This window comes from Oryza brachyantha, chromosome 1, assembly GCF_000231095.2.
Source record: "Oryza brachyantha chromosome 1, ObraRS2, whole genome shotgun sequence".
Lineage (NCBI taxonomy): Eukaryota > Viridiplantae > Streptophyta > Magnoliopsida > Poales > Poaceae > Oryza > Oryza brachyantha.
The window spans coordinates 18,571,125-18,596,087 of record NC_023163.2 but is presented as its reverse complement, the minus strand read 5'-3'; the positions used below and the strand labels follow the sequence as shown (position 1 = coordinate 18,596,087).

General features: G+C 41.7%; 2 protein-coding genes and 1 pseudogene across 2 annotated transcripts; 2 read left to right on the top strand and 1 right to left on the bottom strand.

Annotated features, from left to right (window-relative positions):
• Positions 1-790: 790 nt before the first annotated feature.
• On the bottom strand, positions 791-8,554 carry LOC102716911 (beta-adaptin-like protein A). The gene is made up of 11 exons (XM_006644328.3): positions 8,411-8,554; positions 7,795-8,311; positions 4,483-4,607; positions 4,198-4,396; positions 3,655-3,883; positions 3,377-3,543; positions 3,035-3,244; positions 2,422-2,532; positions 2,164-2,340; positions 1,475-1,933; positions 791-1,081 (listed from the first exon to the last, which is right to left on the bottom strand). The coding sequence occupies exons 1-11, from the start codon at positions 8,464-8,466 to the stop codon at positions 791-793; spliced, it is 2,541 nt and encodes an 846-aa protein (XP_006644391.1). The 5' UTR covers positions 8,467-8,554.
• Positions 8,555-8,585: 31 nt separating this feature from the next.
• Positions 8,586-13,717, top strand: LOC107303688 (annotated as a pseudogene).
• A 6,649-nt stretch (positions 13,718-20,366) lies between these two features.
• Positions 20,367-21,749, top strand: LOC102716634 (transcription repressor OFP1-like). Its single transcript, XM_040519933.1, has one exon. The coding sequence runs from the start codon at positions 20,420-20,422 to the stop codon at positions 21,533-21,535; it is 1,116 nt and encodes a 371-aa protein (XP_040375867.1). The 5' UTR covers positions 20,367-20,419; the 3' UTR covers positions 21,536-21,749.
• The last annotated feature ends 3,214 nt before the right edge of the window (positions 21,750-24,963 follow it).

The window sequence follows — 24,963 nt, the reverse complement described above, 5'->3', positions numbered from 1 at the left end:
ACAATTTAGCCCCCTTTGATTTTTAAGAAAAATATAAGAAGTTTAGAGGATTTTAATCCTATGGAAAAAAATCCCTATGAGAGCCTTTGAAACAAAGATTACATAATATCCTTTTCTTCGAACTTTCTATAGATTAGGCAATTTCTATAGATTAGGCAATCCTATAGAGATTTTGGTGAAAAATAAACACAAGGTCGTATATCATGTTTTTTCTTCCCATAACTGTAAGGCCCCCTCAAATTCCTGTGATCTAATTAGACATTTATTCTTATGTTTTTTTTTGTGTTTTGCAATCATCTATTTAAATGTATATTTCTGTCAGCATCTTATGTTTTATATATTCCTCTGATTTTTCATTCCTCGTGCAAATCTTAATAATGAACTTTGCTATAAAAAAAAGAGTAAGGCTTTATTGCTCTGTGCAAATAAGAAATAAGGTGTAGCATACAGAAGAGTGTATCTGTTGTCTCTACATCGACAAAACAGGTGTCGTCCATCTCCAGAAACGAGAACCAGCGTACCACCAAACTGCTGGAGACCCTAACAAATCACTTGCATCTCCAGAAAAATATACAGTGCTCCGTTTCTCCACCCAGTCACCATTAACAATACCACATCCTTACAAAACTCTATGCTCTTGTTGCTTAATACGCTGTTGAAGATGACCAGCAAATTTGAACTCATGCTTCAACATTCCGATTAAAGATGCGGCAAAGAACTTCAGGATGTCCAAGGATACACAAGCAGAGAAATTGGTGACAGGTTCATCAACAATAGAAAACGCTCATGATCAAGAAAGACCAAATTTGGACAAAGCTGATTGAAACAACGTTGAAAATGCCTCTGCAGCAGTCCCGTCATCTGCTTTAATTTTGATCTGTGCCTTCGCCGATGCTGTGTTAACGATACATTCTACAAGGAAGAACGCCGTAGCCCCATCTTTCTGAGCATAGAAAAAGAACTTGTAGTTTGGGGGCTGGCCACCTGAAGCAATACACTGAATGTAGTTGCTTTGCATATGACGAATGAGTAATTGAGGATTCATCAATGATGCTGCTCCTTGTGGACTTAATGTACATTCCTGATAAAACAATAAAAGCACACAAGGAAACAAAATTTAAATTGTATAAGGATCATAAGGATTGTACAAGGAGATCATAAGGTGAAACCGTTAGAACATGTAGTTACTAATTCCAGACTTCCCGATTGGCAATGAATTTCAATGTATAGTATTAAGGATTGCTATATCATACAAAAAACATAGCATTTTGACCAGGCAAAATCATTAATTCGTTACTCAGAACATATAACTGCTGATTTGAAACATCTCATCAGAATAACTTTCATGGAAAGACACAGTAGACGATAGCAGTGGCATCCCATATTTTCATGCTAAAATCATTCAAACTCGACTGAGCATGTTGCTAGACAAATAATCACAAAATATATGGGAAAGAACTCCAAACCAACATACCTGAGACAAGGATAAGGCCAACTGGCCCCATTTCTTCTGGAAAGTACCAGGATCCAGCACAGGTTTAGAGTTGAGGGTCAATGCTGGAGCTGGTGGAGGAGCAGGGGATTCTGGAACACCAAGCCCGAGAAGGTCATCAAGACTGAAGTTGGATTGTGACGAATATGTAGGTCCACCAGGATTTCTTAGTGAAGTTTCAGATGGTGTTTGTGAACTTAGCAATGAAGGACCACTCAAGTCTGAAGGAGCATTGTAAGTAGAGGCAGAAGAACCATTGCTGGTAGCTGTTGCGTTGTCCTCTTTATCCGAAGTACTTAACAAAAGATCATTATCATTTTCTTGATATCTTTGGGCTGAGATGGTGTTTTCTGTAGTTTCTGCCCCAACAGTCAAATTTGTAAGGTCCTCTGAGTACTCAAATGGTCCACGATGCTCCTTGTCAGTAAACATGTAAGATGGCTGCCAAATGCAAAGATAATGTTATATTGATACTTCACATGTATTTGTTTAATAGTAGCATGAATAATTATTTTTAGAGTAGCTACCAAGAGAAGTACATAATAGACTTAACAGAACTAACAAACTTATAATACTGAATTACTGAAAAATTAACACCTATCCAGTAAATTTATGATCAATATTTAAATTTTTTAGCAATGGATGAATCTCCAAAAAAATAAGAAGGCTACCTTCTGGTATACCACTGACAGGCTGTTGAATTCATCAAATATCCTATCTTTGATTTCACCACTCTGCGTATCTGCAAATACAGACACAGCTTGCTTGGGAGGGTTTACAACACGTTCAGCTACAGCAGGATCATACTGCAAAAGCCTATAGTAGAAAAGTGCCCGGTCGTGAACATCCTGCAATCAATCCTTGGCAGTTCAGCTAGAGCTCATAGAAATGTAACAATAATCAAACTACTATCAGAGAAAGATCTTGACCTGGTGAGTGTCAGATAGACCAGCAGCTAATGTAGCTCCTAGTGCCATTTGTGTCTCTGGTGGTCTCTTAAAGAAACATTTCATCACCGCAGTCAAGAGATGCAAGCGAACCTGCAATGTACGACATGACAGGAATAATGACATCGAATTCAAAGGCAAGTTGCTACATGCATATGATAGTCTAAAGGAACAGATAGAATTTTACATTGATGTTCAATGATTCGGTATAAGACAACAATTCAAAAGAAAAAAATGGCAACAGAGTTGTCCATAGTTTCAGCTACCATATGGGAACTTCACTTTGAAATCTTTGTTCCGATACCTATCATTCAACTGGCCCATGTACACTGCCATTCAGCTAATCAGTAACAGGGCCTACTCTCTACTCATGGTAATCAGCATATGTCAAACCCTGCAATAGTTAGTATTTACACCAGTTCTGACTGATTCATTACTGTAGCTATTATCTTTATATTCCATGAAAAAAATCATGAGATTATAGAAGTACCCAGTTCTTACGACAGAAGGTAATTTCAGTCAGTTAACATGGTAGAGAACTCGTGAAAGAAAACACGTCAAAATAAATGGTGAAGAGAAAAGAACTAGCTACTACCTCAGGAGAGTGCTCTTCCTCCCAATTTTCAACAAGACTCTCAAGGATGTATGGAGCATCATGCATGTCTTGCGAATATTCTCCCAACATCCATATAAGAGCTGCTTTCCCTTTGGGCTCCTGGATATTTTTGCTACTGATGTTTCCAACAACTGCTATACAATCATGGCTCCATTGAGGATATTTCCTCAGAAGATCTTTCACCAAAACCTACATTTAAGTTTTTATTCAGGAACATAGACGCCGAGAGTTGAGTGTACTCCATTCTTGAATACTCCCTCTGTCCCAAAAAGAATCAACTTCTAGGATAATTACATAAAATACTATTAAGAAAAAACTTACAAGAGTTTCAGCAGTCACATAATCCTTGTCCATTTCAAGGAACTGTAGAAGCCTGTCAACAATAGCATTCACATCATACTGCTGCAGAGCTATTTTCCCAACTGCTCGGATAGACTCTCGTGCGATAGGTACATCAACATTTCCAGCATATTCACACAACTCAGTTACTGGAACAAAAATTTTGTAAACATAATGAAAATCATGGAGCAAAAATATATCATATATGTCACGAGATAGGGGCAATATATAATCAGTGGAAATAGATATATCTGCTGTACCAATTTCATAAGTGTTGCTCTCATTTGCTATAGCAGTCAGCATCTCAAGTTTAAGTTTCTTGACATATGAAGGATCACTAAACTGGCAGTAGAAACTTTTGTAGTCAGAGGAAAATAGAATTGGAGCACGCATCACCAAAAGATGCAGATGGCATAGCACAGAGTATGATTGTTCAGGACTCCCAGCTCCTACAAGAGTAAGCAGTGGTGCTTTTATACGCTCATAAACCTACAATGAAGGATGCAATCAATAATTAGAAAGATCCTCAGTCATGTCTCTTCTTTCATACTAATTAAAAAGTGTACAATACCAAAATCACAAATGGAATCCATACAGTACAAGAAGGCATAAGAAATCCAAAGTATAAACCTCCAAATAAGAGCATTTTAAGTGTGGCTTTAGCTATGTAAAATGGCAAAATATGTTTAAATGCATAACAGTAAGATGGTAGTGACAAACTTCCACTAGGACAAGTACCAAAACTATGCTGCAAGAGTAAGATTGTATCTCTGGAAATCTAATGGGTGTAGCAAACAGTGCACCTGCTGGTGAACATCAGTCATTGACATTGTCAAATGAAGAAAAACTTTGATTGTTGCCAAAACAACAGCTCCATTTGCATGCTGAAGTCTGTCCTCAAGAAGGTTCATGATGTCAAAAATTTCATTGTTATCAGATGGTAGGAAATTTGACACTAACTCTAGAACAAGGCACTGTGCCCACTCACTGAACTCTTTGATCCTGCAATGACAAACAAAACAATTTAAGTATGCACAGAATACAGGTATTGAGTAGTTAACTACAAAAAGAGGTAGGTGGCAATTTACCTGTTAAGAAGGTAAAATACTACTGGTTTACTATATAGTGTCTCAATCTCCCTTGCAGCTTCCTCTGACTTAGCTGCTTCTAGGGTCCAGATCTCCTGCAATGCATGCATGCAATTGGCAACTACCTGCGAATTCAAAAGTGTAATCAGCCGCCACCTTAAAAATAATGCTACTACCTCAAGACAACAGATACAGCCAGTCAACCTCAGACAAGTTAAGGGCTTGTTTGGATTACGGGATGTTCATAGGATTTTTGCAGGAATACTGTACACCAGGAATTTTTCCTTTCCTTCCATTCGGATCACACTGACTGACCACAGGAAAATTAAAGGAAAGTTTCCTCCATGACTGATTTCAAAGGTAAAACGTAGGAAAGAAACCATCCAATCAAATCTCATTTTTGTTTTCCTTTGCATCAATGGAGCAATAAGCATCTGACAAGCAATGGTTGACTAGTAACCCAGATCTAATAAACGGCTAATATCGTATATTACTGTGCTTCTCAATCCTCACTTTTCCAAGTGAATTCCTATCATATTCCTATGTTTTCCCTATCCTATGTTTTTCATATCCTGTGTTCCAAATGAGCCCTAAATTGGTGTCTCCAATTAAACAGGTATGATTCAACTTAAACCTTTTCCACAAGACAACCTCGTATATGGTAAGCAATTCAGTTAAAGCTGGTATAGCCTCAGATAAGTGGTTTGATCCCTCTCAGCTCCAAACTTTAATAAGAATAGATTAAAATATTTTTTACTTGTATCCTTGGACCACCAGTCATCCAGCTTTTGCTTACCATGCTAATAATCAACCACAGATCAAACATGAAGTAATTTACACTAGATCAAAATAAAAAACATCCAGGTGCCCTATCCAGAAGGTCTTAGCCACATTCCTCCAGATCCCAAGTCCACCCTATAATGGAAGGAGTTGGTGGTGCTGTTGGAGTTGATCTAATTTGAATTAGGCATGTAATTCTTAGACATGAGGTAAATTATTTTTTGTTTGGATAAGGATTGGATTCATGGGAAGTCTCTTTTTTCTCTTTTGAGAATTGATACAATGCATGGACAAATATGCTAGTGTACTAAGAGGTCCAACCACCTGGAAGCTGTGGAGTGGACAAACACATAGCATGCTGTTCTGGCTACTCTCCAGTAGAATATAAGATGAGTTTGCTCTACTCACTGAACCACCAATGAACAAGCTAAATAGTGTACGAGCTGTTGGACCAGCAAATTAGCAAACCAAACACCTGTGTGGTTCAACACCTAGTTTGGCTTCAATCACTATGCATGGAACAAAGAAAACAATATGTTCTAGTGATATGGGGCAAAATTGAGATGTCTTTAAACATTAAATGGAACTAAAAAACTGCAATATAATTTCTTGGTAAATACTACATCCCAAAACATAGCAACTTTTCACCAGAAATGCTTATATTTAGTCCTATTTGGCTACGAATCTGGACAAGCACCTGTCCAGATTCATAGCCAGTGAAAACTACATAAACCTACTAGTATACTGTTGAAGGCAATGTGAGAAAACAAAAACCTGAGGGTACAAGCAAATTGCTGTCGAATTGAATAATTGGGAAAACTGCAGTGTTTATTATTTATCCTAATATGTTCATGTGAGAACATCCATAGCCAGCCATACAGTGGAGTAGACAGCAAAGAATTTGTTAGAAATAAACAGGCGACGCTATTCTCACAAGGTACAAAGACTGTGTGTGGCCAATTTCTTAAGTCATACTGTTTGAATAATATTAATGTGTATCATATTCAAAAGGTGTATAGAAGAATAAAATCTAATGTGGGAACAATATCAAATTTAGGGCTGGGCTGCAATCTGATTACAAGTGGCCTTTTAATTTTTTCATATCCTATATAATGTTTCTTTCAGTTTGGGACATGGGTATGGATTCGCATATTATCAAATACAGACAATTACGTGAGATACAGAACTAATATGAATATGGCTATGAATACAGCTGGATATAATGCATGAACATTTCAAAAGTTAAGCACATAATCATGTGCAATAGGTAGGTCAGAAAGGATATATACATCAATAGTAATATAGGAATTTAAGTTGGTAAGTACTGAAATGATTGTTAAAAATTTATAGATTGTAATGCATGTAAAATGCATCAGATGAACAGCACATCAAAAGTACGCTTCAATGGTGCGGTGGAAAGGTGAGGCAGGGACACTTAAGATGGCAACAGCATGCAACAATTACAAATGGACAAGAGCAATAGAAAATGAGGATAGCCAGTTAGAAACAGCACCAACGAACCGGGATATCTCTCTTCTTAGTACAATTTCTACCTGTGTGCGGACTCTTAACTGTCTTACAGGGTTTTATAGTATCATGGCATCTATTTTCCCAGAACCACAGTCATATCTTGGGAACTGTTTGCTTCAGATAATTCACTGGCTTGTAAGCCAAAAAGTCCATTCCTCAAGTAACACACAGCTTTTCCACAGGGATTTTAATAAAAACAATGATAGAACTAATAACCAGAAGAAAGCTATGACTACACCCATGAACTTGTGGCTGAGCACTTATTACCTACATAAGGGCAAAAGACAACATAAAGCCTCAGCCAGAACAATGTTCTGAGCAAAAATATCTGAATACGCCTAAACAGCTCCAAATCTTTTCCAGAAATCAAACCTAAATTGATGCAGGAGCAGATTGGTTCAGAGTTGACCTGTTTAATTATTTAACCTTGAAAGAATAGGGTATCTGGGTCCAGTATTTTTGTCTCCACTAGAATTATGGTTTTCACTTCAAGCTATTTCAGGATGTTCTCTAAGACATCATATTTTCCATCACAAAACCTTTTCATCCAAGCTATTACCAAAAACCTATATGATCAAATAAGATCAAAATCAAACTATTATCAAAGAAGATTAAGATCACTAGCGTGCAGCTTCCTAAGGCATTGCTGTCCACCTGTTCTATTTGTTGGAGTGTATAAAGTGAATTGCCCGCCTTTCCCTATCAGCTTAGGTTTTTAGGTGCAACTGGTCAGTGCATGCAACTTAACACTATTATGGAAACTGCAATGCTGGTTGCATGCCGAACCAATTCAAGTTTCAGCTCGCATTGGCATGCAGAAAAAATATTCAATCCTTACTGAACGACTAACAATTCCAACTTCAGATCAGCACTACAGATGTCATAGACTTTTAGGTGGCATGGGAACGGTATTGTGAGAACTATAATCTATAGATGGTGAATCATTGCGTAAAATCACGGACGCGTAATAATCACATCACTGTTTGTGGAATGACAACTAACCTGTGCATCAGGATCAGAGAGCATAAGCGTTTTGAGGGCCGCAGGCAAGTCAGCATCAAGGCAGGCGGTAGCAGATATGTGATACAGCTTTGCGGCACCAACGGCAGCGATCATTCGGACATAAGCACTGGGATCCTTGAGCCCAGTGGCGAGCGGCGTGACAAGGTACTCGACCAGGTTGGGAACGCGGAGGGAGCAGAGGCTGCGGAGTGCCAGGCCGCGTATGGTGGGGTCCTGGTCGCGGCAGTCGCGCTGGAGGAAGTTGATGGTGAGGAGTGCGAGGTCCGGGTGGTTGCGCGCGTGGACGCCGACGTAGAGGTAACACATCTTCTTGAGCACGGCGTCGGAGGTGGCGGAGCAGAGCACCATCTCCCCGAACGCCGCCGACACGTCGATGCCGGCCGTCATGCAGGAGATCACCCGCTTGAAGACGTCCCGGCGCTGGTCGTCGGCGTCGGGCGCTCGGCTCCCCGCCAGCTGCCGCAGCTGCTGCTTCAGATCCGCCACCTCGCTCTTCCTGCAGACTCAGCTCAAAACATCCCCAATTGGTCAGTTAGGGTTCAGGTTGGAGGGGATAGGAAGGTCACGGGAGTGTAGGAGCAGGAGGGTGGCGCACCCGGAGGGCTGGGACGGGGAGGCGGACTTCGCCGCCGAGGGCGCCGTGGGAGCCATGGCGGATGCTGCCGCGGCGATGGGCGCCTGGATCTGGGTGCGCCGCGCGCGTGAGGAAGACGACTACACGCAGTGGAGCTTTTCCCTCTCTGTTTGGTGGGAGCTTGGATCTGGGGCACGGGAGCTGACATGTGGGCCCTGTTAGGGAATACGCCTTCTTGTGCCGTTTGCGGAAAACTAGCTCTTCAGCTTTTACCCCCGCGGAACGCAAAAACCCACCTAGCCGCTGCTCCGTCGGCGACGGACTAGACGGGCCGGCGCGCCGCCAGTTCGCCGGAGGAAAGTGCGGCGCATCCTCTTGCCGAGGATACGAAGAAGAGACCTCTCCAACTAACCTCGCCCTCATCTTCTGCATCGCTTTCTTCGTGGCCGGTAATTAGCCCCTCTCCATCCACAGGAACCAATCTGATGCAGTGATTCTACTTCACTGGTATATCTGTTCCCCATTTGCCGAACGACCGATAGGAATTTAGGATTGTGTTGGTGAACTCATCGATATTATTACGCTGTACTGCGATTACATATTGTCTCCTGTTATATAATCTCTGTGTTAAAACTGAGAATTCGTCGTACCGTTGTTCTATCTTTTTTCTTAACGAAGTACCGTTGTTCTATCTATTGCATGGTTTCTCGAGGGACAGTTTGGATGATGTTATGTGCCAAATGGTTGTTTCTTCATGGTGTATCACGTATTCTAATTCATGGTTTGGTTGTGTATTCTGTAGCAAATAATCATCCACCAAAATTTGTCTTGAAGTGGGCTCTGGGTGGAATACATAAACGTTGTGAGCTATAACACTGTTCGTTTTGAATCGCCTTAAATGTGATGATAACACACACCACGGCAATGTCTAGAACACAGTCTTGTAGCAGCACCGAACTGCCCATACTCCTAGTTGAACAATTGTTTTCTAGAGTAGCAAAACACCTGTGCAAAACCAACAATCTTCTCTGATTTTTCTTGATAGGAGAAGCTTAAAGATCTTAAATAAAGCACATGTGTCTTTTTGTCGAAGAAGTTCATCTAAGCTGCAGTGCAGACCTTGTACCAACATGAATTCACTGAAAGAAGGCTGGCTTATCGGCATTGCTAATTGCTAGCAATGTGTTTCGTCCAATATTTCCCTGCTTTGTACTTTATAGATGTTCTGCTTTATTACTGTGCCATCACAAATTTTTGATTAAAATTAGAAGCAAAAATCAAAAGGCTCAGCTTTAGGATTTATGTTATTTGAGAACATTATTGTTGCTTTCCACCAAACATATTGGATTATATGTGTTGGATAAATATTTGGGACACATTTTTTTTTAATAATATAAATTTTTTGAAGGAAGGTGATAGTTTTTTCTTGTTTGAACCAGGCAAACCTGATTACAAGATTACTGGTGTTTGAAGCTTATGCCAAAAGAACAAACATTTCTAAAAATAAAATCTTCTGTGCAATGAGGGTCATAGCCAAGCTTTTAGGATAGGGTCAAAATAAACTACTGATCTAGACTATATGCAATGAGGGTCCTTAATGGTGCTAATACAAACGAATTTTCTATAATTAAAAAAATATAATTGTGTTCACGGTTTTGGAAGATTAGGAGCAATCTTAATTCGATGATGCACAACCGTTCTGCACATTTCAGGAAAAAAAAGGAAGTATCTAGAGTAGTGCCCTAATTGTTTTTAGATTTGTTAATTCACAGGTTGGAGTTTCTTTTTTTTTGGGTATTGTTATCACCCCTATACATTTTGGATGTTGGTCAATTTCCAGCTAGTTTGTATGAAAAATAAAACCGAGAATGATGTGTTAGTATCTTTATCAGGGGCTAAGTACTTAGTATCCCTATCAGGGGTCCTATCTATGTGCAGATAATGGTCTCTCACGAAATGCTAGTAACTTCACTTGGGAAGATAGTTTACAGAAATGGAACAAATAACAGTACAGAGATGAGTGAAGAATGTGTGTGTGCGTGCGTGTTTATCAAGACTGTTCAATAAGTGAGTCTACAGAAGAATAAGCTAAGGAATTCTTAGAAGCTGCTGCTGTAACAGTATATTATTTTTCTGAAAGCATTTCAACTATCAGAAGTTTGTAGATCCTAAGTAGTAAGGACTCCTGGCAATGTAGATTCTGAATCATTTACTAAGCTTGCAGTATTAATTATTCATGAATGTTTGAACCTCTTTCCCCTTGATTTTGGCATTCCTCCTAGATTTCCTGATTTGTATATGATGATAAGTCCAGATGCCTGAATTTGAACATTATGTATTGGCCCTTTTCAAGAAAATTAACTATAAATATGTAATGTAGTGAATGGATTGGTTGATGTAAATTAATTAGGCTCCGGCATTTAGACCTAATGTTATATGCAAGGCAACTTATGCAGTTTATAATATCTATCAATCTGCCAACATAATAATGGTCAGCTGAGCAGATTACCAGTGGAAAACATACTTGTGTTGACTGGTTAGGTGGTTTATAATTTTAAGTTAGAGAATGGACGGTGATAGCTTCTAAGTTTAGCCTGATGAACAATTAAGTAGCAGAATATATGGATCAATATTAGCATCATGAACTGGCAGCTGACCCCTTATTTCTAAAAATATCATCCTGCTTAAACTTCAAGAACTCGGGCTGCCATCTTCCGTTAATAGAAAGATAATAGCTACTTGTCAAGAACTTGCATTTTTCATGTGTATTGATGAAGAAAAAATCGATTACCAGCATGAACTGTTAGAATGATATCATGCCTCACCACACTGTGTTGTTTCTTATTTTCACTGCATGAAAAAGTGCTGAACTGATTAATTTGCATGACAAGCACATCCTCTGATAAAATGTCAGATATGCTGATTCTCAGAACAATGGCTGACCATTTAGTCGGAAAAGAACAACTAGAAGATTCTTCTGTAAATTGTACTTGAATAAATAGCATGTCAAGTTTATTCTCAGTCTTCTGTTTGACCGATCATTGTTTATTTTTCAGTGCCTCTTGCTTTCTTCATTTGTGATAATGTAAAGGTTCTCTCTTTCCACGGATGTTCTGCAATAGCAAGAAGCTTGATGTAGCTGACTGCTTCGCTTTCTCGGTCACCTTCCTGTTCCCCTCGGTTCTTATTTTATTCAAGTGTGTTGGTGGAGATCGCAGTAAAAGCTTATCTTGTTCCACCAAATGCTTTCTGGTATAGTAAAACACAGTAGTTCTGGTCTTCTCTTTTCTATATGTGCACCTAGGGATGCAAATGTGTTGGGTCATGCCAACTCATTGACATGTCCCAACTCCCAACTTCTTTTGCTTACTATGGTTTACGCAAGACCATTGTACACAAATGAACCACTAATTTTGTGGGGGACGTTCACTATCTGATAAGTGGAATGGGTGAGGATCAGCCCAGTTACATCGCACACCCTACCCCACTGCGGTGTCCGTGCGTGATGTGGACACGTGAAAGTTTATCCAATGGTTGTTTGTCTTTTCTTGCTTTTCACAATCTTGCTTTAGGGGCTTAATACACATTGTCCAAGTTTTTCTAATCGTCTGCATTGGCATAATCATGTCCGGTGTTCTGTGTTACTAGTTCGTTGTGTCTGATTGCCCACTTGCTTGCTACCAGTTTGCGTGATCTCCCAGTGTGATACTGCTGTAATATTTGGTTATCTTGATTTTTTTTTTAGTGCAACAAGGCATTACTAGACCAACCACTGGGGAGGACATTGGCTTACCCATATCCCTACCTATTTTTTCCCGTACCTATTTCTAAGTAAATTACAAATACTCAAACTAAATGGTATTACTCAATAGGTAAGGAGAGAGACATACGTAGGTCACACATGTAGAAATGGATCAAAATTTGTACAAAATTGGTCTTGTGCATAACAAATCATTACAACAAATTTCAGCTAAATTTAATAATTGTTTTTAGTGTAAATATAAGTCCAAGTTTATATATATTGAATGCGTATGAATAAAGTGAATAAAATGGGTAATACCCTCCTCATATCCAAAATTACCCTAGATAATTATTCTTTACACATACCTTACCCAAATAATATGAGTATGGATATGGGAATAGGTAATGAATAACTGGTGGCAGGTCCATGCATTACATACTTCACCATGCATTTTGCTTTTTTTTTTCTTTCTTTCTTCTTATTTAGCAAGATTTGGAGCAAGACTCATCGAATATTTTATGGTGTTTATCAGGACAAACAGGCTAGAAAGATGGATTATTATCATCAGTCATGCCTCCCTTATTTACTCAAGAGGTACTGCTCATTCTTCTCCTAAGTATCCTGAGTAGTATTAGGTAGTCTTCGAATTTCTAGCACATCAGTACATGACTCCTGAGTCCTGACTACATGTGATGCCCATTGCTGTGCGAAACTTTTTTTTGGCTGCTAGCTTCCATCACCATGATTGATCATTGCGAATGCCACTTATTGTATTCGCATCCATCCATAACCGAAATTCCATCGCGATTTAGCTACCCTTAAACTTGATCACCAATCGACATAGATTGTCTCATATACGACTAGTGTTGCAATTAAACCCTTGGATGGATGTAGACATACAGTAGGGACTAGTTACGGCTACTGAAATTGGAAGATGCTGGGATGTTTAATTTCTAAGCCAACGACGCTCTCTCTACAGCTGGGAGCCTGGACCCTGTGATCCTACAAGCCATTGCCTTCAGCGGCGGAGACATTGATTTCCGTACCAGGGTTTTGTTCGCGTTCATTAATTGCGCTCGTTAAGCACTTATTGCCATGCAGAGCCTTGCGAGAGATCACATGCGTCTATCAATCTGACAAATATCATAGCCTCTCAAATGTGTCTATTCCTTTCCGTCCATTGATTATACTCGTCAAGTGGCAACCGGCAACCAGTTGGATTTGGAAGCAAACGGTGAACTGTGACCCTGCCTGACTGACTGACTGACTGGCGTTTTTCTTGCAGCGGCCGGCCGGACAGCGGAAGCAGCGCATCGTCATGAGAACTTCAGCAACCCACGTTACCTACCCGCAACCCATGGCGTTCAAGCAACGCCGTACGGCCATGCAGCAACTGTCAGTCAGCCGCTGCTGCTACTGTGCTACAGCTCGACACAGATCCACGCTACATGGCATATCAGGGAAGAAAGGGTAACTGCGTAAGCATCCAAAGGCCCCCAAGCGCGGGCATTCACTTTAGGCCTCGTTTAGTTCCTAAATTTTTTTTTGAAAAACATCACATCAAATCTTTGAACATCTAAATAAAGCATTAAATATAGATAAATCAAAAAACTAATTGCACAGTTACGGAAGAAATCTTAAGACGAATCTTTTGAGCCTAATTAGAAAGTAATTAGCCATAAGTGCTACAGTAACCAACATATGCTAATGACAGATTAATTAGGCTCAAAAAATTTGTCTCGCGGTTTCTTGCCGGAATCTAAAATTTGTTTTGTAATTAAACTACGTTTAATACTTTAAATATGTATCCGAAAACTTGATGGGATGTTTTTGCAAAACTTTTTTGCAAACTAAACACCACCTTGGCTGCTCATGACTCAGGTATGGTCTCCGAAATCGGAAGTGAGAGCGTTACGTACACCCCGAGACCATTTCAGCTTCATCAGGGAGCTTGTTACGTGTTTTTTTTCACTCTCGTCGGCTCTGCACGGTGAATGGCATCAACCACAAGGCGGCAAGCAAAACCGAGGCCCCAGAAGGCACGTTCGGATTGTTCGTTCGTTGAACCTTTCCTCTTGCGAGCGCCGTATCTGGATAACCTTCTTTTTGTCGATCGGATTCGTTCACCGCCTATCATGCGTCTGCATGCTCGTCTGGATCGGCAGAAGCAGGGTGGTAGGTTGGAATTGGTAGCCCCCAAATCTGCACCGGATCCGTTAGCCGACACAGGCTACTAGCTCGTCCCTTGGTTGTGACCACAAAAGGATTGCCGCTTGGCCGGTGCAGCTGTGTTTCCACGTGCACGGTACGTACAGCTGCTGAAATCGCAGAGAAATCTCTGCGTCACACGATCTCAGGTAGATCAAGACGTCATGGGGGGCATTTTGCGCTGCCCCCTAATTCGCTGTGATGGTATCACTTATCAACAATGACGTAGATATTGTTGTCTGACAGATAAACTTAGATTTTTCAGAACAGAAGATGTGAAATCCAACGTGGTATGGAGCAGAGTACAAAAGGTCCTCCGGGTGTTTAGATAATCAAGGCTCAAATTTGAGAAGGTGCGTTTTACACCTGCTAGCAATCATGTCAGCTCGCTCTATCCTGTTCACGTGCCAGTGTCAGAAGCTAAACACAACGTGATGGCAAGTTGAAATTTTAGGGGATGAGTTGGCTGGTGGCCTGGTGCAGGGACGAGAGACTCCAGAGGAGCATCACTAGCATGCACCACTGCACCTAAGTTCAGTCTGTGACATAAAGAGACAAGTGAGAAAGGAACAAAACCCTCTCTCCTTTCTCTCACATAATATAATCATTGTGTTAGACCCCTCTCCAAGACTGATCACCTCTCCAGCATACATAATTAGCCACTGCTCCTTGCTTACAGTTACATAATACCATTTCTCCTGTAGCTGGCACGGGCAAGCTTACGCTGCAAAGCACATGACGCTTTGTTTTGCATCACCTGTCCCTTTGTTCTTGGCCATTAATACATCAAGTCCAAAGGGCATTTGAAATCGACGAAGACCTTTGGTTCCTTTTTCGTTGTGCAGGCGATGAGGGTCAAGATTCAAGGACCGTGAAGGCTTTTATTAACTGTTCGTTTGGTTGCCTGATTTTTTTTTCTCCTCCTTGGATTTTGCCTTGTACGTTTATGAGATTACATGAATGTTTGCTTCTGCAGTACATCTGTGCATGCCTAGCCTTTTGGCGTGTTACGGTGAGAAGTCATTGAGGGGGACGCGTACACTGATGATGCTGTAATTAGGCTGCCTCCTACTGCATCGGGAGGATGAAACATTCCGCTACATCCTAATCATGTGGTTACAAACTTTGTTGTGGAAGGATCACCTAGGTTTGAGCGAAATTAGGCCGTTAGGTTTGGACTAATAATTCTTAATTAAACCCGTACTTTGGTTTGAAATCGAAGTGAGGGAGGGGGGCGACAGTTGAATACTGAATATAGTTGGCTAGATGGTAGAATGTTTGTTTGTGTTTGGTGCCGTCTACTCTGTTGAAACATGCACATTGAGGTCAGAATATGTCTTCTCGGCCTCAGGGGCACATCAATCAGAGGGAATAAGCCGTGAAATGTGTAATACTTATCCTGCACCTTAAAATGCCTCGTGAGTCGCGATACCGAGCAAGTCTGGACATTAGCTACGGAGTAGGAGCATATAGTAATTAAATCGAACCGTTTGTAATCCAAAGTGGCTATGTACATGAGTACATCCACTTTGGATGTAGAGGCCGGTTTAGTAGCAACCATTATCTAAAAAAATGTAATCTGCCTTCACGATTGTTTTTGCCTGGCCTGAATTAAATTAAAAGTAGTTTGTACGCCTTCTCCATGCTTGCTGTAAAGACCTTTTGTCATGTTATTAACGTCCAAGTGTATATCAACAGTGCACTCTGGAAGTCGAGTTAGGTCACGTTCGGCAGAGAGGCTAAGTTAACTTAACTCCTCGTATTTCGCGCGCATGCTTTTCGAACTGCTAAACAATGTATTTTTATAAAAATTTTCTATAGAAAAGTTGTTATAAAAATCATATTAATCTATTTTATATTTTTTAATAATTAATTAATTATGTATTAATCTATTACCGTGTTTTCCGTGTCAGGTAAATTAACTTATACCCCTTCTCCCTGAACACGGCCTTATTTATACAAGTTGTGAGCCAGTGACCCGTTTAAACAGTGTATCAAATTATCAACCATCATAAGGCTATAACTTACACGGAGAGGTGACCCGCTGTTGGGCAGTCAGCCGGTACAATTACGTAGGCGTTGTTCTTTGATTGGTTTAGTAAACGACGCACAGTAACAGATCAATTATTAGCTATAAAAACTTAAAAAAAGTCTGATATAATTCTTGAAATAAACATTTTTATATAATTTTTTTAGAAATATATACCATTTAGCATATGAGAAACATGCCCGCAAAAATAAAAGAATCTGCTTTATTTAACTTGTGGAAACAACGTGACAGTAGTAGGCCAAGTAGGAAGCAGCCATATAGCCTCGTTAGCAGCAGGCAGCAACAGCCGGTACAGATGACGTAGCCTGTTTTTAGACGTGGGCGAAATGGCATCTGATCTCTCGCTGTACCAGGGCGGAATATATGGCAAGTGGCCGTGGCGCGGCGCGGAACGCGGGTCCGACGCTCTGCTTGCCGCCCCCCCCCCCCCCCTACCAAGGTACGTCGGGTACGTACGACCACCACGCGCGGCCGGATCACGGGACGATCGTGGAGAGCGCAACCCCGACCGATTGAACCCGCGCGCGTGCCCGCGGCGGCCGCGCATCCGGACATCGATCCTCCCTCTGCCGCGCTCGCTCTCATCCGCGAGACCGCGACGCACGCTGTGCTGCGCTGCTCCGCGCGGCCCGATGGATGGTCCGGGGCGCGCGCATGCAGGGAGGTCAACGGGAGCGAGCCGCACGCAGCCGCCCGACACAAACGGGCGGACCAACACCACCGGCAGCTAGCTAGCCCTGTGTCTGTGTGTTTTGGCTTAGGTGGTGTTTAGATTGAGAAAATTTTTGGGAGAAGTGTCACGTCAAATGTTTGATCGAATATCGAAAGAGGTTTTTAGATATGAATGAAAAAACGAATTTCACGGCTAGTATGAAAACCGCGAGACGAATCTTTTGAGCTTAATTAGTTCGTCATTAGCACATCTTGGTTACGGTAGCATTTATAGCTAATCATAGACTAATTAGGCTCAAAAGATTCATCTCAATATTTCTTTCGTAACTGTGCAATTAGTTTTTTGATTTATCTATATTTAATGATTTATTTAAGTGTCCAAAAATTCAATGTGATATATTTAAAAAAATCTTGAAAACTAAACAAGGCCTTACCTCAGCTCGACCAGCCCGCCTGGCGCGCACGGCGTCGTCGGGGCCCGCCACATTCTCGCTGGTCTTTGTGATTGTTCTCTGCACCGACGTGCGTGGCAGCCGCAGCGCAGTGCAGTGCAGTGCAGTGTGAGTGCAGCCTGACTGACTGGCTGTGGGTGTGCATCCGTCATCCGTTCGGAGCCCCGGTGACCGAGGCCAAGAAATACACATGGACAATAAGGACTAGCACAGTAAAAAAATATCGTCGAGACCCGCTTTAGAACGCTATATTTTTGTTCTGAGTTAGTACAAAGTTTGTCGCAAGATCTCTGAAAAAAGCTCCCGACTCTTTTATAGAAGCATGCGTGCGTCTACAACTTTACACACGCTTCTATAAAAATGTAACTGAGATGCTTATTTGTCGTCGGCCTAACAGCGAAAAAGAGCACCATCCGAAGATTATTAAGATAGTGAGAAACGTGGTTTTTTTAAGCCAAACAATATATTTGTAAATGAAAAATAACTCGTGAATAAAAATTTCATATACGTATTCTTAGCGACTTAAAAGCTAAAGTTAGAAAATAAACTTCGGCGAAAAAAATTTTATCCACTAATTATTTTTTAGACTTAGCATTTAGATCGTTAAGAATACATACATAAAAGTTTTATTCAAAAATTATTTTTTATAAATATATCGTTTGATTTTTTCTATAAAAACTCAAATAATCACCCCTGTGGTCAACCTAGTTGGCCATGATAAAAGAGCTCCATCCAAAAGAGTCGTCAACATATGATAAAATTAAGGATGGTCATGGGATAACCCGCACATAATTTAGGATCGATTCTACTTCAGCTAAATAAAATGAATTTATTTGATAGCAAAACTAAGTTTATTTAGTTGAAATAGAGCTAACCCTAATTTAGTGACAGGTCGACCTCTACCTGTGTTCATCCTTAAATAAAATAATAAATTCATAAATTTAGAGATAATTTAAATGAGATAGGTGTTAACGTAAAATTTTTGTCAACACACGAAGGCCTATGAGTTCTGCTTAGCTCTGGTGCAAGCTCAAAGCTTCGATGATGTTTGTGATGTATCAGTTAATTTGATCTTACAATTCACGTGGAAGATAGTAATAATTTGATTAGGTCGCATAGTCGATCGGCTGATGGCCCGATGGAAGCTGTCATGAACAGCCGACTAGCGCAAACAAAACAATCAAATATGTTTCTGGTACAAATCAAATAAGTAAATCAAAGTAGTAGAACTATAAGCTATGATGAGCTTAAGAGCAAATAGAAGCTTGATGGATCTCTTGATCCATCCTTATTAAAAAATAATCTTGATAGATCAGATTTAATCGAGATATTATATTATTATAATTAATATGGACAAACTGAGGAATTAGTAAATCTATGGAAAGCTATCGAGCTATTAAACCGTAGTTGGTATTTTTATGTAATAACAAGATGGTAGAAAGAATAATCTTAAAGGAGACCAGCTAAAACCAAATCACTAGCAAGCATAGAGCTACCAAAATATTTGATCTAGTTTATTAAGACATATTGATAGACAGGAACTAGCCAAGACAATATAACATTATGATTAAAAAGAATAGATCAAACAATTAGCAAACCAAAACAAGCTATTAAACTAGCGAGTTGATGGCTGATATTTTTTATAATAACAAAATAACTCATCATCTAGAACTTTGATGAAACAATGAGCAAAACTTATGAGCTTAACATAAACTTTTGATAACTTCAATCTAATACGTCAGACCTAACTGAAACAGTATGAAATTGAAGATAGCAAAAATAGTAAAATATAAACACGATAATAATTATACAAAGTGATAGATAAATTAGATCAATCCAATAGACAAAAAAATAACTTAAATTGAATGACAGGATAACTAGCAACTATACAAGATCGATTGGTATATTGGACAAACCAAGAAAGTATTGATCTAGCCGATATGGTCGGTGGGTGACGAGAACTCACTCAGGTGCTAGAGACCGAAGCTGATACAACCCCAGGAGTTTGCTCCTATCGAAAATCTATTCGTAAAGGTATCGATGTGCCAGATGTTGTATTTATTGAACTATTGTTTTTTACAAGGATTTTGGGTGTACCTTTTTTATACTATCGGGACCTTATTATAGTCCGATATGGTTACTAGTAACCATTCAATATTAATTCCTAAAAGGAAAAAAAATTTGATCCGTGTAAAGAAACCGAACTAGACTTGATCTTGGTGTAACAAGCTCTTGCCTTATTCTTTATGTTAGAAACTTCTTCGGGATTGGAAAAACTTCCATCGGCTTGTCTCTCCATCGATGTACTGGCTTTCTTAATCGTGTTTGTTTCTAATACTGAATATCGATCAAATTTTGTTATTAACACATAGTTTGTTAACGAGTTTACCAAGTCAACTTGTGAACCAAGCTAACCTAGGCTTATAACTCGTTAACGTTAAAGATAATGAGCTCAAATGAGTTGAGCCTTAACGAGCCAAGCTGACTCATTATCTACCCGTACCTACCATGAGTATCGTGCCACAATGGTCAGCCAAAAAAGATTGGCATATCCACAAATACCTAAAACCATGCAAATCTCAAATACATGTGCAAAATCACCCTTCTCATATCCTGTCTCGCCCAACCCCCACCACTCCACCGCACCCTACACGTGTGTGTACATGACTGAGAGAGATCCCGGTGTACACTTGTACGGCTGTACCATTCCATCCCCCGCCTCTTCTACCGGTTTCCTACGGCCTTCCGGCGTGAGTCTTTGCAGCCTCACTGGACGTTTCACGCAACACGCCCCCGAGAAAAGCTTATAAGGAGGAGGCACAACCAAGCCGCGACGTGAGATAAACCAAAAACCTCCACTTCTCCGCTAGCTCCTCGACCCATCTCCAACCCCAAAGAATAGAGCGATGCACACGCCTTTCGTGGACAAGAGCCCGCAGTGCCGCCGCGACGGCGTGGGCGCAGGCGGCTGGCTGAAGCAGAGGCTCGCGCAGATCCTTGTGCGTTCTTCTTGCACCACCAACACCACCACGACCACGACCACCTCGGCTACGGCCTTCGTCGGCCTCGACAATACCAATGGCGCCGACGCCCACCAAGAACCGCCGGCGCCGCCCTCGCCGTACTTCTGCACCCCATGCACCTACCAGAGGCCCAAGGTTGACGGCACCGCCCGACACAGGCGACACCGCCGCCGCAACGCGTCGTTCGTACACATCTCCATTGACTGCACCGGTGGCGCGGGGGCCACCTCTGGCCGCCGCTCCGTCCGCTCCGACGCGCCCCTCCTGCCGTCGTCGGCAAGGTCATTGCCGACGAAGGATGGCAGGAGGCAGAGCAGGGCGAGGAGAAACCCGCGCTCGCCGTCGACATCCAGGCGGCATTGCCCGTCGTCCTCCTGGGGCCTCGCGCGGCTCCCGAGGGGGGCACCGGGGCAGTACAGCTGCTCGTCGTCCACCGTGACCGACGACGAGCTCGCGCCGTTCAGCACCGACGAGGAGGGCGGCGAGGAGGCCGAGACGAGGACCCTCTTCTCGTCTCTCAGCTTCTCCTCGGACTCCACCTCGGAGTTCTACCACACCAACAGCAGCAGCAGCCTCGCCAGGAAGGGCCACAAGAACGTGCCTCGCCGCCCGCCGCCGCGGCGCGCATCGACGAGGACCACCAGCGACCCGGCCGACGCCTTCCGGCCGGTGGTATCCGTGGCGGCGACGAAGCAACACAACGAGTACTTCAACGACAAAAGGAAGGAGGAGAAGACGATCAAGAAACAGCTAGGGGAGGAGGAGGAGGACGCCGGCGCCGACGTCGGCGCGGGCATGGCGGTGGTGAAGCGGTCGAGCAACCCGTACGCCGACTTCCGGAGCTCGATGGTGGAGATGGTCGTGGAGCGGCGCATCTGCAGCGTGCCGGAGATGGAGGAGCTCCTGGGGTCGTACCTCTCGCTGAACTCACCGCAGCACCACCCGGCCATCCTCGCCGCATTCGAGGACGTATGGGAGGCCGTCTTCGGCGAGGAGTGAGTGAGTGAGTGACGGTGCGACCAAAGTCCCTGTTTGATTAGCCAATCAAGCTTGTAACCGACCTGTTCTTTGCGACTTGTGAGGCCAGTAGAGCAGAGGTGTACGTAGGTAGGAGATGCAGCGAGCGATCGCGCGCGCTCTCCGGCAATGTGTGTTGTCCTAGCTTGCAGTTCGTCCTCATTTGTATTTACATGAAGAATCGGCATCTCGAAATTTCGATCGTGCAATCGAATGCATATGCTGTTTATGAACCACGAATCCACCATATGCTACAAGAACACTTAGTTTCATGAAGAAACCGTTGAACAATCGATCAAACCTGGTTCTAGAAAGTGTTCTTCCATTTCAATGCTAACGATCACGATGGCTCGGAGTTAAATTTCCGCAAAATCCATGCTGGAAACAAGGCGCTGCCTTCCATATTCAATTTGAACATTTAAATGTATGTCCGTGGGTGGAATATTTGATTCCAAAGATGAACACGGTTGCTACAGTTGTATACACCATACAACATTTGCAATGGAACCCGTGGTTTGGATCCATAGTGCCAAAGGACACCTGCAGGTCTGCATACCGAGACTGTAACATCACATCAATGTCTAAACCATAGCTTTCAAAGAAATAGAAAGTTTGACTCGAAACAATTTCCAGGCCAAATTTGGGTGCGCTAGATGCTGTTTATCTCTATGGCCAATGCATGCCAAACACACCACAGCTTTTACGCCGATTGATCGCTTTATGCATCTTGGTGAATATGAACCCAGGGTTCTGAAATGGATGGTCGCTCACATCACATCCTAGACTCCTAGTCTACATATCAGATCAAACGCACTGTATACTACTATAATAACAATAACAAGATATAAGCCGGCTAAATGATGATGTAAAGGAGGGAGAGAAGGAGAGAGAGGAGAAACGAGATGTAAGCTTATAGCCAGCTCAGACACGAGAACTAAGAAACTCTGTGAGAGACACGTGGATCCTGCATTAATGATAAATAGCTAACTTCTATATGGGTGGACTATAAGAAGACTACAAAAGAGTTTTGTAGCCAGCTTGGTAACTATATTATTATCCTTACTCTATTATACGTAGCAACAAGAGCACCAACTTTTAGGATTACAGAGTATAGTAAGAGCAAGTTTAATAGTATAGCGAACTACTAGTTACAAATCATTTATAGTTAATCTAATAGTCAATTTATACAATAGTTATCTATAAAATATACTGCACTATTAATATCTGGTCTCACATATCATACGCATATTAGGTCTTGGAGTCCGTGCTACAGCTGGCTACAAATCTATAACTCACTGTTCTTCTCTCACCTCTTTTATAATCTTAAAATATTTTATAGCTAGCTTATAGTCTGCTATTGTACTTGCTCTAAGGATGTTTTGGTTTCTTCAAATTCATTAGATTTATTGATCTCTCTATAAATTTAGAGAAAAACAAAATATCTTATAAACTAAAACGGATATAATATTAAGAAATTATACCAGGTTATAAATTAGGAAATGAAACGAGAGAGCATATAAGCTCTCCATCCGAACAACAAACAAACAAGCCCGATACGGTTAACCAGTAAGTGCGTCATCCAGTAAATAACCATCCCTAATCCCCTCGGGAGAATTAATCACGCAGGGCCCACAACACGACAGACTGGGATTGGGCCCACCCGTCAGCCCGACAGTAGAAGTTTCTTTAACCGTGGTCGATGGTAATTCGGTAATCGGTACCCGGGTCCTAGCTCGCCGCCCGCGTGCCCAGGAACAAGCATAAGCCGCCGCCGTCGCGCTTGTCCGCACGCGGCGAGCTGGGCTTCAGATTCGCGTCCACTCCTCGAGTCCGTGCCGCGCCCGTCTAGCGGTTTGGGTGGGAATTTCCTACGTCTCGAGTTCGGTTGGCCGTGTGCGTGCGTGCGTGCGCCCGCGCATGTGCGGCCCGGGGCTGGGCGCCCGCTGCCTCTGTTCCCGATGGCGCCGCGCGGCCCGTTGCTGCCCGCTGACGTCGAGCGCGCGCGTTCTTCACCGAATGTATTTTCAACACTGGCGTGGAGTTCGGCGATTCCACCGGTGGTCTGCTGGTTTGGGACTTGGAGAATTGAAAAGAGCATCTTTAAGAGAACGATATCTCACTTGTCATACTAATTTTACACAAAAAACCATGCTCCAAAAGAGTGGTTATTTGACTTATCATGTTATTTGAATGACTAAACTTGAGTTATCAATGGCTAAATCTAGCAACTCATTCCGACACTAGAAAAGTTGCTACTCTTGTCTTACTCCCCTTGCCAGGATTTGGAGAGGGGGTGGATAGTCTCTTGGAGATGTTCTCAGAATTCGAGTTACCAAAACTAAGATGAATGGCTAAATTTCGATTTGGAGAGTTAATATTTAGCTATTCTCTAGGAGATGCTCTTAGGTCGTGTTTTTTTGCTAACTAGTTAGCGTGCACGTGGAATCCATGTAGCTAAATAAGATGAAAGTAAAGATACTATGTCATCAATATAATATTTATTTTAGTTTAAATTTGGTATAGAAGACATAATAGTATATCCAGGAATAAACAATAATTGCAAATACACATAATAGATTACATGAGCAAAATAATTTCTCAAAATGCTATATTACTATACAGTAGAAGAATAGCATAGCTCTTCCATTGAACACCATATCCTTTCAGCATTATCTTATTTAATTATTTTATAGCATCGACATACAAATACATTGCCTTGCTTATTTCTCCTAAGCACATAATCATCATATATAATCGTAGGCTTAGAAGTGTTACCTATGGGACATTTACCAATATCCTCCCTTTTCCAGCAACTATAGCAAGTTGGGCTTTGACCTCTATGAAATGTCGTCTTCCGTTGCTTCTTGCCGGTTTGCCTCAATTTTCATGATTTGCACTTCTGGTCATTCTTCTTGGGGCACACCGAGAAAAAGTGTCCCATCTCATGGCAATCAAAATATGTGATGTGAGAATGATTTTTGACCATATTCTGCTTACCATCCTTACTTATAGCTTGGTATTTCCTTGTATATTTTGGCATATGTTTTAGAAATTAGGGATACTCTGTACTAGTTTCATGGTTGAGGGATGCAAATGAAACTCAATCAATAGTTGAGGGACCTAAAGTGGACTATTTCCATAACAAGAATCACAGGCAGCTTTTGTGGCCCAAAAATTAAGCGAATTGTCACTCGGATCTCAACCTTGTTAATTTTCCAGGCCCTCATTCTTCACTATCTTTATCCCCTCTCCACCCCTAACTTCTCCTAAAATGAATTTATGATCTGTGAGCGCAATAAGTTAAAGTAGACCATGACATCAACAACCTCGTCATAGTTGTCCTGTCCATCAACGTCAGAGCCTGCTAGCCCAAGAGAAGACGTGAGGCTCGTTGGCAAGAGAGGACCAAT